General features: G+C 40.8%; 1 protein-coding gene and 1 pseudogene across 1 annotated transcript; both read right to left on the bottom strand.

Moving 5' to 3' along the window:
• Positions 941-10483, bottom strand: LOC109835560 (annotated as a pseudogene).
• LOC109835559 lies at positions 11943-13297 on the bottom strand. The gene is made up of 2 exons (XM_020403527.1): positions 12969-13297; positions 11943-12888 (listed from the first exon to the last, which is right to left on the bottom strand). Exons 1-2 carry the CDS (start codon positions 13295-13297, stop codon positions 11943-11945), a joined length of 1275 nt encoding a protein of 424 aa, XP_020259116.1.

Below are 13567 nucleotides of genomic sequence, written 5' to 3'. Positions count from 1 at the left end.
AGCGAGGCCTGGTTGCGGTGATGAAGGATGGGGGGCGGTGATTTTAGAACTGGGTCGGAGGTAGATCGGAGAGGTGAGGAACGGCGGATTTTGGGTCGGTGGTCGAAGAGGTCGGCGACTTGGTGGAGGGCGGTGCGGTGCTGATCGAAGAGGTGAGGCGGTGGTCGGAGGTGATTGCTGGATCGGAGTTGGTGAAGGATGAGGGCGGTTCGCTGGTGGTCGAAGAGGGAGTCAGGGCGGCGGTTCGCTGATGACGATGGAGATGGGTCGGAGGTGATGGAGGTGGTCAGGGGAGCGGCGGGTCGCTGATGACGATGGAGAGAGGCGGTTATGGAGGTGGTCAGGGGAGCGGCGGGTTGGAGATTCGAAAGGGGCGGCTGCGATCTGGCGCGGTGATGAAGAGTGGAGATGGGTCGGAGGTGATGTGGAACGAAGGATGGGGGTGATTTCGAAGGATGGCGGCGGCGGATGCTTGGTCGGTGAGGGGCGAAGAAGAGGGGTGGGGTTTTTGAGGGATTTTTCCTTTTTTTTTTGTTTCTTTTTGACCCAGCGAACCACAGGTGTGGCGGATGGGTGTGGCAGGCTCTGTATTTTGGTTTCCAGCTTTCTCTACAGCGAACCAGACCATGGGTGTGGCACTAGGTGTGGTAGAGTCTGGATTCTTTTCTTCCTGTAGACCATGGGTGTGGCAGACGGGTGTGGTAGAGTCTGCCATCCCATTTGAACTCCTTTTTCTTCTGCAGTTTTTTTTTTTTTTGAAAGAATTGTTCTCCCTTCTCGTAACCTGCAAGATTGAAAATGTTATAAGTTAAATTTATGCCGATCCAATTGCCTAAATAAAATAAAATAAAATAAAATAAGATAAATAAAATGGATGAAAACTTGGGTTGCCTCCCAAGAAGCGCTCGTTTATGGTCTTGAGCTCGACCCCTTTTTGCGCTTAATTATCCGACGAAGGGGGATCGGAAAGGGTATAAGTGACCCCTTTCTCGTGTTGTTCCCCTACAATGTAGTGCTTCAATCGTTGCCCATTCACCTTGAAAGATCCCGTTGTTTCACTCCAGACTTCAACAACTCCACTAGGAAAAACCTCGCGGATTTGAAACGGTCCGGACCACCTAGACTTGAGCTTGCCCGGAAAAAGCTTCAAACGAGAGTTGAAAAGTAATACCATATCTCCTTGATTAAACTCTCTTCGAAGGATATTCTTATCGTGCCATCGTTTAGTCTTTTCTTTATAAATGCGAGCATTCTCATAGGAATCTAATCGTAGCTCATCTAGCTCATGAAGTTGAAGCTTTCTTTTCTCACCTGCGGTCTTCATATCAAAATTTAGGAGTTTGATAGCCCAATATGCCTTGTGCTCTAACTCAACTTGGAGGTGACACGATTTGCCATATACCAATTTGAATGGTGTCATACCTATGGGCGTTTTGTATGCAGTTCGATAGGCCCATAAGGCATCTGTGAGTTTCATAGACCAATCCTTTCTTGAACGATTAACTGTTTTCTCCAAAATACTCTTAATTTCACGATTCGAAACTTCCACTTGACCACTAGTTTGAGGATGATATGGCGTGGCAACTTTATGAGTGACCCCATATTGTCTTAAGAGAGCTTCGAATTTTATTTCTATGAAGTGTGAACCGCCATCACTAATTACCGTCCATAGCACCCCAAACATTGGAAGAATGACGTTCTTGAATAGATTCACAACTACTTTAGCATGGTTGGTGGGGGATGCTATCGCTTCTACCCACTTGGAGACGTAGTCCACCGCCACTAAAATGAACTTGTTGTTACACGATGACGGAAACGGTCCCATGAAATCTATGCCCCACACATCAAAGACCTCAATTTCCAAGATGGAGTGTAAAGGCGTCTCATGTCGCTTCGAAATATTCCCGGTCCTCTGACAACTATCACAAGATATCACAAACTGTCTTGCATCCCGGAAAAGACTCGGCCAATAGAAACCTGATTGTAGAACTTTTGCAACTGTCTTTGAAGTGCTTGCATGTCCTCCGTAGGAAGATGAGTGGCAATGATGGAGAATACTGGCAACCTCATCTTCAGGAATACACCTTCTGAACATCCCATCAACACACCGTTTGTATAGAAACGGTTCATCCCAAAAATAATACTTCAAGTCAGCAAAGAACTTCTTCTTCTGTTGATAGCTCAGATCCGGAGGCAAGACTCCACACACTATGTAATTGACGAAGTCCGCATACCATGGTGCATCCAATCTTTCAATGGCTAACAACTGATCATCTGGGAAAGAGTCATCGATCGGTAGTTCATCCTCCTCCTTATCATGTGATTCTTGCTTCATCCTCGACAAATGGTCTGCCACCAAATTTTCCGTCCCTTTCTTGTCCTTGATCTCTAGGTCAAATTCTTGCAAAAGTAGTATCCATCGGATCAACCTAGGCTTGGCATCTTGCTTGCTCAAAAGATATTTGATGGCGGAGTGGTCGGTATAAACGATGACTTTGGACCCCACTAAGTAAGACCTGAACTTGTCAAAGGCGAATACAACTGCTAATAGCTCCTTTTCAGTGGTAGCGTAGTTAACTTGGGCTTCATCAAGAGTGCGACTAGCATAATAAATTGCATGAACTATCTTGTTCTTCCTTTGGCCCAACACAGCACCAACCGCATAATCACTTGCATCAGTCATGACTTCAAATGGGAGATTCCAGTCCGGCGGTTGCATAATAGGAGCTGTTATCAATGCTTCTTTCAACCTGCAAAAAGCATCAAGACATTCATCAGTGAAATCAAAGGTAGCATCTTTAAGAAGAAGGTTAGTTAAGGGTTTTGAAATTTTTGAGAAATCTTTGATGAAACGCCGATAGAAACCGGCATGTCCCAAGAAACTTCTTACTCCCCTAACCGACGTTGGTGGAGGCAATTTTTCAATGACTTCCACTTTTGATCGATCAACCTCAATTCCACGCTCAGACACCTTGTGCCCTAAAACTATTCCATCCCTTACCATAAAGTGGCATTTCTCCCAGTTTAGGACTAAATTAACTTCTTCGCAACGCTGCAAAACTCGAGACAAGTTAGATAAACAACCATCAAAAGTAGTTCCATACACGGAGAAGTCATCCATAAACACGTCCATAATATCCTCTATAAAATCAGAGAAAATGGCCATCATACATCGTTGAAAAGTGGCGGGGGCATTGCAAAGACCAAAAGGCATGCGCCTATAAGCAAAGGTCCCATAGGGACAGGTAAAAGTGGTCTTTTCCTGGTCACTAGGATGGATAGGAATTTGGAAAAATCCCGAATAGCCATCTAAATAACAAAAATATGAATGCCTAGCCAACCTTTCCAACATCTGGTCTATAAAGGGAAGTGGAAAATGATCTTTTCGGGTTGCCTTGTTCAATTTCCTATAATCAATACACATCCTCCAACCCGTAACCGTCCTAGTAGGGATAAGTTCGTTATTTGCATTCTTAACTACGGTCACACCTCCCTTTTTAGGAACCACATGAACCGGGCTAACCCATTCACTATCAGAAATAGGATAGATTACCCCAGAATCTAGTAGCTTAAGCACTTCCTTTTTAACCACTTCTTTCATGTTAGGATTTAATCTACGTTGGTGTTCTATAGAGGGTTTATGATCATCTTCCAAGAGAATTCTATGCATGCAAATTGATGGATTAATTCCCTTAATGTCGTTCATGGTGTATCCTATGACCTTGCGATGCATCCTAAGTGTTCTAAGCAACTTATCAGTTTCATTTTCATTCAGACATGCATTCACAATCACAGGATAAGTAAAATCAGGGCCAAGAAATTCATACCTTAAAGAGGAAGGGAGGGGTTTTAATTCTACCTTTGGTGCATTATCCTCTTCACAAATAGAACCTTTTGGCTCTAGCATCAATCTTTCAAGCTTTGCATTTCGAAGTGGAGCAGCTGATGTTGATTCTAAAGATTGAGCATACGCGGCTACCTCGGGGTCTTCATCATTTATTGAACCATCACTTACCAAACATTTCTCAAGTGGATCAGCTGAGTTATTGTTTGCAATTTGCTCATGTGTACACTTGTCAATGACGTCGACCCTGTAACAAATTTTATCAGTTAGAGGGAGTTTCATAGTATTACTTAAATCAAATTCTACCGTCTCCCCTCCAATATTTAGAGAGAGCCTTCCATTTTTAACATCGATTATAGCACCTGCAGTAGCAAGGAAGGGTCTTCCTAAAATAATTGGAATGTTAGAATCTTCTTCTATTTCCAAGATAACGAAATCGACCGGGATAAAGAACTTACCGACCTGGATAGGTACATCTTCAAGTATACCTACCGGATATTTTACCGATCGATCCGCCAGTTGGAGTGATATCGTGGTTGGCTTCAAATCTCCTATGCCAAGCTTCTTATAGATGGACATTGGCATCAAACTTACGCTTGCACCTAAATCACACAAAGCACGGTTAATAGAGACATTACCAATAACACAAGGAATAGAAAATGAACCTGGATCCTTAAGCTTAGGAGGCAGCTTATTCTGGATGATAGCACTACACTCCTCAGTAAGGGCCACAGTCTCGTATTCTTCCAACTTCCTTTTATTGGATAGGATCTCTTTCAAGAACTTAGCATATGAAGGCATTTGAGAGATAGCTTCAGTGAACGGGATATTGATGTGCAATTTTTTTAAAATCTCCAAGAATTTTCCGAACTGCTTTTCTAACTTAGCCTTAGCTAACCTTTGGGGAAATGGTAGAGGAGGCTTGTAAGGAGCGGGGGCCACATATTTTTCAACTTTTTCTTCTTCTTGCGTTTGGGTCTCATTATCCACATCTATCACATTTTCATTTTTTTCTTCATGATGACCATCCACCCCATCATTTTCCTTCATCTTGGGTCCCTCATATTGTTTTCCACTTCTAAGAGTTATAGCATTCACATGACTCCTGGGATTTGTCTCGGGTTGTCCAGGTAGCATGCCTGAAGGCCTAGAGGAAGAGCTAACATTTTGTGCCAATTGGGTGATTTGTGTCTCTAACATCTTGTTATGCGTAGCTAGGGAATCCATCTTAGAGGCCAATTGTTTTACCACCTCATTCGTGGTTTGTTGTTGCTGCTTAAACTCTTCATTCAATTTTGATTGAGTCGTCACAAACTTCTCCATCATATTTTCTAAATTTGACTTTTGAGAAGGGAAATTGGATTGATGAGCACGAAAACCAGGTGGACCAAAATTAGATGCAGGCATGGGATTTCCAGGTGGGTTTCTATAAGAAAAATTAGGATGATTCCTCCACCCCGGATTATAAGTATTGGAGAATGGGTCTCCCTTCTGATTAAAGTTATTAACATAGTTAACTTGCTCATTACCAGAAGTATCAATGGATGGGGGGTTTCCTAATTGACATTGAAGTGCAGAATGACCCACATAGCCACATATCTCACATGAAATTGAAGTAGACGCCAAAGAATTAATACTCAAGCTTTCGACTTTCTTAAATAAAGCATCAACTTTAGAGGATATATGGTCTAAAGCATCTATTTCATACTTGCCTCCTTTTGATGTCTGAGGAGCACGCTCGTTCGCCCATTGATAGTGATTCTGAGCCATGTCTTCAATGAGAGTGTATGCCTCGTCTATTGTTTTGTTCATCAAAGCTCCTCCTGCAGCAGCATCAACAGTCATCCGTGTGTTGTAAGTGAGCCCGTTGTAGAAGGTGTGAACAATTAACCACTTCTCCAGTCCATGGTGAGGGCACATCCTCAATAATTCCTTGTAGCGTTCCCAAGCTTCATAAAGTGATTCTCCTTCCTTCTGTACAAAGCTTGTGATCTGGTTCCTCATCTGTGCTGTTTTACTTGGAGGAAAATACTTTGCAAGAAACGCTCTGGACAATTGATCCCAAGTGGTGATGGACCCAGCTGGCAATGAGTGCAACCAAGCCCTAGCCTTGTCCCTTAGAGAGAACGGAAATAATCTGAGTCGAATAGCATCATTGGTCACTCCATTAAGTTTCAAAGTGTCACAATACTCCAAGAAAATCGACAGGTGGAGGTTCGGGTCTTCAGTAGCACCTCCTCCAAACTGATTCTGTTGAACCATTGAGAGCAGTGATGGTTTCAGCTCAAAGTTATTAGCTTCAACATTGGGCCTTGTAATGCTTGACTGTGTGCCTTGAGCATTTGGGGCTGCGAAATCCTTAAGTAGTTGATTTTGATCTCCCATCATAGCTTGTTCTGTGTTCCTTTGCTCCTTTATAGACCTTCTTATATTTGCAAGAGTCACCAATAGTTCAGGATTGTTTTCGTCGTGTAATTCTGTTTGATGCCCTTGCATAAAAGAAAGTGAGAAGCAAAGAGAAATAAAAAAAAATCTAGTCTAGCTTAATAACGTAAGCACTCAATATTAACACCGTAGTCCCCGGCAACGGCGCCAAAAACTTGATGGGCAAAATCCGCAAGCGCACAGACTCGTTGTAGCTATCAAGGTCGATCCCACAAGGACTAGGGTTAATTACCAAATCTCACGTTATTCGACTAGCTAAATCAATGAGTAAATTAGAAGAGATTTAATAAAAGAAATAAAATAAACAACTAATCGGATGGAATTCAATATAATGAAGGACTAGGATTGGGTTATCACCACAACTTAGGTGTTCAATGATGAATTATTTCAATTCTTGGTGTTGGTTTAATCTAGAAAGGGTGAATTAGCCTAAATTAATCTAAAGCCTCTTTCAAGGTCTAAAGATCGTGCCTAATCAATCTCAATTAACCTACTTTCATGGAATCAAGATTAAATTAAACTCATTAAGCTTTATGCTAATCCAAATCAAATCCCCAAGGAATCTAGCCTACTTTCGTGGTTCGAGCTCCCTGCTTAATTTCTAGAGATCCGGTATTAATCTTCACCTTTCAGTCCTTCAATTAATTACCTATGATTGCTAATACGGTGATCAAGCGAATCAACAAAATTAAAACACTAGAAATCAAGTTCAAAGATTTAAACTTTCACCAAGAACCTATATCAATTCATCATCAATCACCAAAAAGTTGGGTTCTTTCCCAACCCTAGACAAGAAATCTACTCACACATGATTGGAATAAGAGAAGACATCAAATAATTATGCAAATCAATCATAAGAAGAAATAAATCAAAGAGAGGAAAGAATTAACCCGTCTTTCAATTGAAATCTTCAAAATAAGAACTTGCAATCCAATCTTCTACAAGAGATTAATGTCTTCCTTCAATACTTGAACCCTAGAATAGTTGCTAGTTGATGGCTAAAAGAACATAACAAAAGATATCCAAAACCCTAAGTCAAAACATCTATTTATATGTCTCCAAAAATCTGGAAAATAACTAATTCCCGCGCCACCGGTGTGGTCTGCACCACACCAGGGTGTGGTAGGGGCTGTTTTGCTGATTTTGTGCTTGTTTCTTCAGTTTTCGGTATTTTGGCTATAACTTTTGCGTCCGACCTCGGAATGAGGTGATTCAAGTTGCATTGGAATCCTGTTGAAGAGATCTACAACTTTCATCTTTTGAGTTTTTCTTGATTCAAACTGCATCATGGTCGAAATTCCAGTTCTTCATACTCGTGCATCCATTTTCTTCACGAACCATGCCTTCAAAATCTTGTTGTTGCTTCAAACTCTTGTAAAACTTCCAACGATCATCAAATCTTTCAATCTTGAGCCAATACCTACATATAAGAACACAAACCACAGCAGTATCCTCGATCTAAACACAAAATATGCATTAAACACTCGTAAATCATGCTTAAAACACACTAAGATAATGCATATTTTACGTGTTTATCACTCTCTTCAAAGAATATTCGTATCGTGCCATCGTTTAGTCTTTTCTTTATAAATGCGAGCATTCTCATAGGAATCTAATCGTAGTTCATTGCCATCGTTTAGTCTTTTCTTTATAAATGCGAGCATTCTCATAGGAATCTAATCGTAGTTCATCTAGCTCATGAAGTTGAAGCTTTCTTTTCTCACCTGCGACCTTCATATCGAAATTGAGAAACTTGATAGCCCAATAAGCCTTGTGCTCTAACTCAACTGGGAGATGACATGATTTGCCATACATCAATCTGAATGGTATCATACCTATGTGTGTTTTGTAGGCAGTTCGATAGGCCCATAAAGCATCCGAGAGTTTCATAGACCAGTCCTTTCTCGATCGATTAACTATTTTCTCCAAGATACTCTTAATTTCTCGATTCAAAACCTACACTTGACCACTAGTTTGAGGATGATATGGCGTGGCAGCCTTATGGGTGACCCCATATTGTCTTAAGAGAGCTTTAGATTTTCTTTCAATGAAGTGTGAACCTCCATCACTGATTACCGTCCGTGGCATCCCAAATCTTGGAAAAATAACATTCTTGAATAGTTCCACAATAACTTTAGCATCGTTGGTGGGGGATGCTATCGCTTCTACCCATTTGGAGACGTAGTCCACCGCCACTAAGATGAACTTGTTGTTACACGATGACGGAAACGGTCCCATGAAATCTATGCCCCACACATCAAAGACCTCAATTTCCAACGGTCCCATGAAATCTATGCCCCACACATCAAAGACCTCAATTTCCAAGATGGAGTGTAAAGGCATCTTATGTCGCTTCAAAATGTTCCCGGTCTTCTGACAATTATCACAAGATTTCACAAACTGATTTGTATCCCGAAAAAGACTCGGCCAATAGAAACCTGATTGTAGAAATTTTGCAGCTGTCTTTGAAGTGCTTGCATATCCCCCGTAGGAAGATGAGTGGCAATGATGGAGAATACTGGCAACCTCATCTTCAGGAATACACCTTCTGAACATCCCATCAACACACCGTTTGTATAAAAACGGTTCATCCCAAAAATAATACTTCAAGTCAGCAAAGAACTTCGTCTTCTGTTGATAGCTCAGATCCGGAGGTAAGACTCCACACATTATGTAGTTGACGAAGTCCGCATACCATGGTGCATCCAATCTTTCTATGGCTAACAATTAATCATCTGGGAAAGATTCGTCGATCGGTAGTTCATCCTCCTCCCTATCATGTGATTCTGGTTTCATCCTCGACAAATGGTCTGCCACCAAATTTTCCGTCCCTTTCTTGTCCTTGATCTCTAGGTCAAATTCTTGCAAAAGTAGTATCCATCGGATCAACCTAGGCTTGGCATCTTGCTTGCTCAAAAGATATTTGATGGCGGAATGATCGGTATAAACGATGACTTTGGAACCCACTAAGTAAGACCTGAACTTGTCAAAGGCGAATACAACTGCTAATAGCTCCTTTTCAGTGGTAGCGTAGTTAACTTGAGCTTCATCAAGAGTGCGACTAGCATAATAAATTGCATGAACTATCTTGTTCTTCCTTTGGCCCAACACAGCACCAACCGCATAATCACTTGCATCAGTCATGACTTCAAATGGGAGATTCCAGTCCGGCGGTTGCATAATAGGAGCTGTTATCAATGCTTCTTTCAACCTGCAAAAAGCATCAAGACATTCATCAGTGAAATCAAAGGTAGCATCTTTAAGAAGAAGGTTAGTTAAGGGTTTTGAAATTTTTGAGAAATCTTTGATGAAACGCCGATAGAAACCGGCATGTCCCAAGAAACTTCTTACTCCCCTAACCGACGTTGGTGGAGGCAATTTTTCAATGACTTCCACTTTTGATCGATCAACCTCAATTCCACGCTCAGACACCTTGTGCCCTAAAACTATTCCATCCCTTACCATAAAGTGGCATTTCTCCCAGTTTAGGACTAAATTAACTTCTTCGCAACGCTGCAAAACTCGAGACAAGTTAGATAAACAACCATCAAAAGTAGTTCCATACACGGAGAAGTCATCCATAAACACGTCCATAATATCCTCTATAAAATCAGAGAAAATGGCCATCATACATCGTTGAAAAGTGGCGGGGGCATTGCAAAGACCAAAAGGCATGCGCCTATAAGCAAAGGTCCCATAGGGACAGGTAAAAGTGGTCTTTTCCTGGTCACTAGGATGGATAGGAATTTGGAAAAATCCCGAATAGCCATCTAAATAACAAAAATATGAATGCCTAGCCAACCTTTCCAACATCTGGTCTATAAAGGGAAGTGGAAAATGATCTTTTCGGGTTGCCTTGTTCAATTTCCTATAATCAATACACATCCTCCAACCCGTAACCGTCCTAGTAGGGATAAGTTCGTTATTTGCATTCTTAACTACGGTCACACCTCCCTTTTTAGGAACCACATGAACCGGGCTAACCCATTCACTATCAGAAATAGGATAGATTACCCCAGAATCTAGTAGCTTAAGCACTTCCTTTTTAACCACTTCTTTCATGTTAGGATTTAATCTACGTTGGTGTTCTATAGAGGGTTTATGATCATCTTCCAAGAGAATTCTATGCATGCAAATTGATGGATTAATTCCCTTAATGTCGTTCATGGTGTATCCTATGACCTTGCGATGCATCCTAAGTGTTCTAAGCAACTTATCAGTTTCATTTTCATTCTCGGTAGTTCATCCTCCTTATCATGTGATTCTTGTTTCATCCTCGACAAATGGTCTGCCACCAAATTTTTCGTCCCTTTCTTATCCTTTATCTCTAGGTCAAACTCTTGTAAAAGAATTATCCATCGAATCAATCTAGGCTTGGCATCTTACTTGCTCAAAAGATATTTGATGGCGGAGTGGTCGGTATAAACAATGACTTTGGACCCCACTAAGTAAGACCTGAACTTGTCAAAGGCGAAAATAACTGCTAATAACTCCTTTTCAGTCGTAGCATAGTTAACTTGGCCTTCATCAAGAGTGTGACTAGCATAATAAATTGCATGAACTATCTTGTCCTTTCTTTGACCCAACACAGCACCAACCGCGTAATCACTTGCATCAGTCATGACTTCAAATGGGAGATTCCAATCCGGCGGTTGCATAATAGGAGCTGTTATCAATGCTTCCTTCAACCTATAAAAAGCATCAAGACATTCATCAGTGAAATCATAGGGAGCATCTTTAAGAAGAAGTTTAGTTAAGGGTTTTGTAATTTTTAAAAAGTCTTTGATGAAACGCCGATAGAAACCGGCATGTCTCAAGAAACTTCTTACTCCCCTAACCGATGTTGGTGGCGGTAATTTTTTAATGATTTCCACTTTTGCACGATCAACTTCAATTCCTTGCTCGGACACCTTGTGTACTAGAACTATTCTATCCCTTACCATAAAATGACATTTCTCCCAATTTAGGACTAAATTAACTTCTTCGCAACGCTGCAAAACTCGAGACAAGTTAGCTAAACAACCATCAAAAGTAGTTCCGTACACAGAGAAGTCATCCATAAACACGTCCATAATGTCTTCTATAAAATAAGAGAAAATAGCCATCATACATCGTTGAAAAGTGGCAGGGGCATTACAAAGACCGAAAGGCATGCGTCTATAAGCAAAGGTCCCATAAGGACTAATAAAAGTGGTCTTTTCTTGGTCACTAGGATGAATAGGGATTTGGAAAAATCCCGAATAGCCATCTAAGTAACAAAAATAGGAATGCCTAGCCAACCTTTCCAACATTTGGTCTATAATGGGAAGTGAAAAATGATCTTTTCGGGTTGTCTTGTTCAATTTTCTATAATCAATACACATCCTCCAACCCGTAACCATCCTAGTAGGGATAAGTTCGTTATTCGAATTCTTAACTACGGTCATACCGCCTTTTTTTGGAACCACATGAACCGGGCTAACCCATTCACTATCTGAAATAGGATAGATTACACCAACATCAAGTAGCTTAAGCACCTCTTTTTTAACCACTTCCTTCATGTTAGGATTTAATCTACGTTGGTGCTCTATAGAGGGTTTATGATCATCTTCCAAGAGAATTCTATGCATGCAAATCGATGGGTTGATTCCTTTAATGTCGTCCATGGTGTATCCTATGACCTTGTGATGCACCCTAGTGTTCTAAGCAACTTATCAGTTTCATTTTCATTTAGACATGCATTCACAATCACAGGATAAGTAGAGTCAGGGCCAAGAAATTCATGCCTTAAAGAGGAAGGAAGGGGTTTTAATTCTACCTTTGGCGCATTATCCTTTTCACAAATAGATCCTTTTGGCTCTAGCATCAATCTTTCAAGCTTTGCATTTCGAAGTGGAGCAGTTGATGTTGATTCTAAAGATTGAGCATATGCGGCTACCTCGGGGTCTTCATCATTTATTGAACCATCACTTACCAAACATTTCTCAAGTGGATCAGCTGAGTTATTGTTTGCAATTTGCTCATGTGTACACTTGTCAATGACGTCGACCATGTAACAAATTTTATTAGTTAGAGGGAGTTTCATAGTATTACTTAAATCAAATTCTACCGTTTCCCCTCTAATATTTAGGGAGAGCCTTCCATTTTTAACATCTATTATAGCACCTGGAGTAGCAAGGAAGGGTCTTCCTAATATAATTGGAGTGTAAGAATCTTCTTCTATTTCTAAAATAACGAAATCGACAGGGATAAAGAACTTACCGACCTGGATAGGTACATCTTCAAGTATACCTACCGGATATTTTACTGATCGATCTGCCAATTGGAGTGATATCGTGGTTGGCTTCAAGTCACCTATGCCAAGCTTCTTACAAATAGACATCGACATCAAACTTACGCTTGTACCTAAATCACACAAAGCACGGTTAATAGAGACATTACCAATAACACAAGGAATAGAAAATAAACCTGGATCCTTAAGCTTAGGAGGTAGCATATTCTGGATGATAGCACTATACTCCTCAGTAAGGGCCACAGTCTCGTATTCTTCCAACTTCCTTTTATTGGATAGGATCTCTTTCAAGAACTTAGCATAGGAAGGCATTTGAGAGATAGCTTCACTGAACGGGATATTGATGTGCAACTTTTTCAAAATCTCCAAAAATTTTCGAACTGCTTTTGTAACTTAGCTTTAACTAACCTTTGGGGAAAGGGTAGAGGAGGCTTGTAAGGAGCGGGGGCCACATATTTCTCAACTTTTTCTTCTTCCTGCATCTGGGTCTCATTATCCACATCTATCACAATTTTACTTTTCTCTTCATGATGACCATCTACTCCATCATTTTCCTTCATCTTAGGTCCCTCATATTGTTTTCCACTCCTAAGTGTTATAGCATTCACATGACCCCTTGGATTTATCTCAGGTTGTCCAGGTAGCATACCTGAAGGCCTAGCAGAAGAGCTAGCATTTTGCGCCAATTGAGTGATTTGTGTCTCTAACATCTTGTTATGTGTAGCTAGGGAATCCATCTTAGAGGACAATTGTTTTACTACCTCATTCGTGGTTTATTGTTGTTGCTTAAACTCTTCATTTAATTTCGACTGAGTCGTCACAAACTTTTTCATCATATTTTCCAAATTAGACCTTTGAGGAGGGAGATTGGATTGAGGAGCACGAAAACCAGGTTGACCAAAATTAGATGCAAGCATGGGATTTCCAGGTGGGTTTCTATAAGAAAAATTAGGATGATTCCTCCACCTCGGATTATAAGTGTTGGAGAAAGGGTCTCCCTTCTTATT

Source organism: Asparagus officinalis, chromosome 3 (genome assembly GCF_001876935.1).
Source record: "Asparagus officinalis chromosome 3, Aspof.V1, whole genome shotgun sequence".
Classification (NCBI taxonomy): domain Eukaryota; kingdom Viridiplantae; phylum Streptophyta; class Magnoliopsida; order Asparagales; family Asparagaceae; genus Asparagus; species Asparagus officinalis.
Note: the sequence above shows the minus strand (reverse complement) of the source record. Positions and strands in the feature narration are given on the sequence as shown.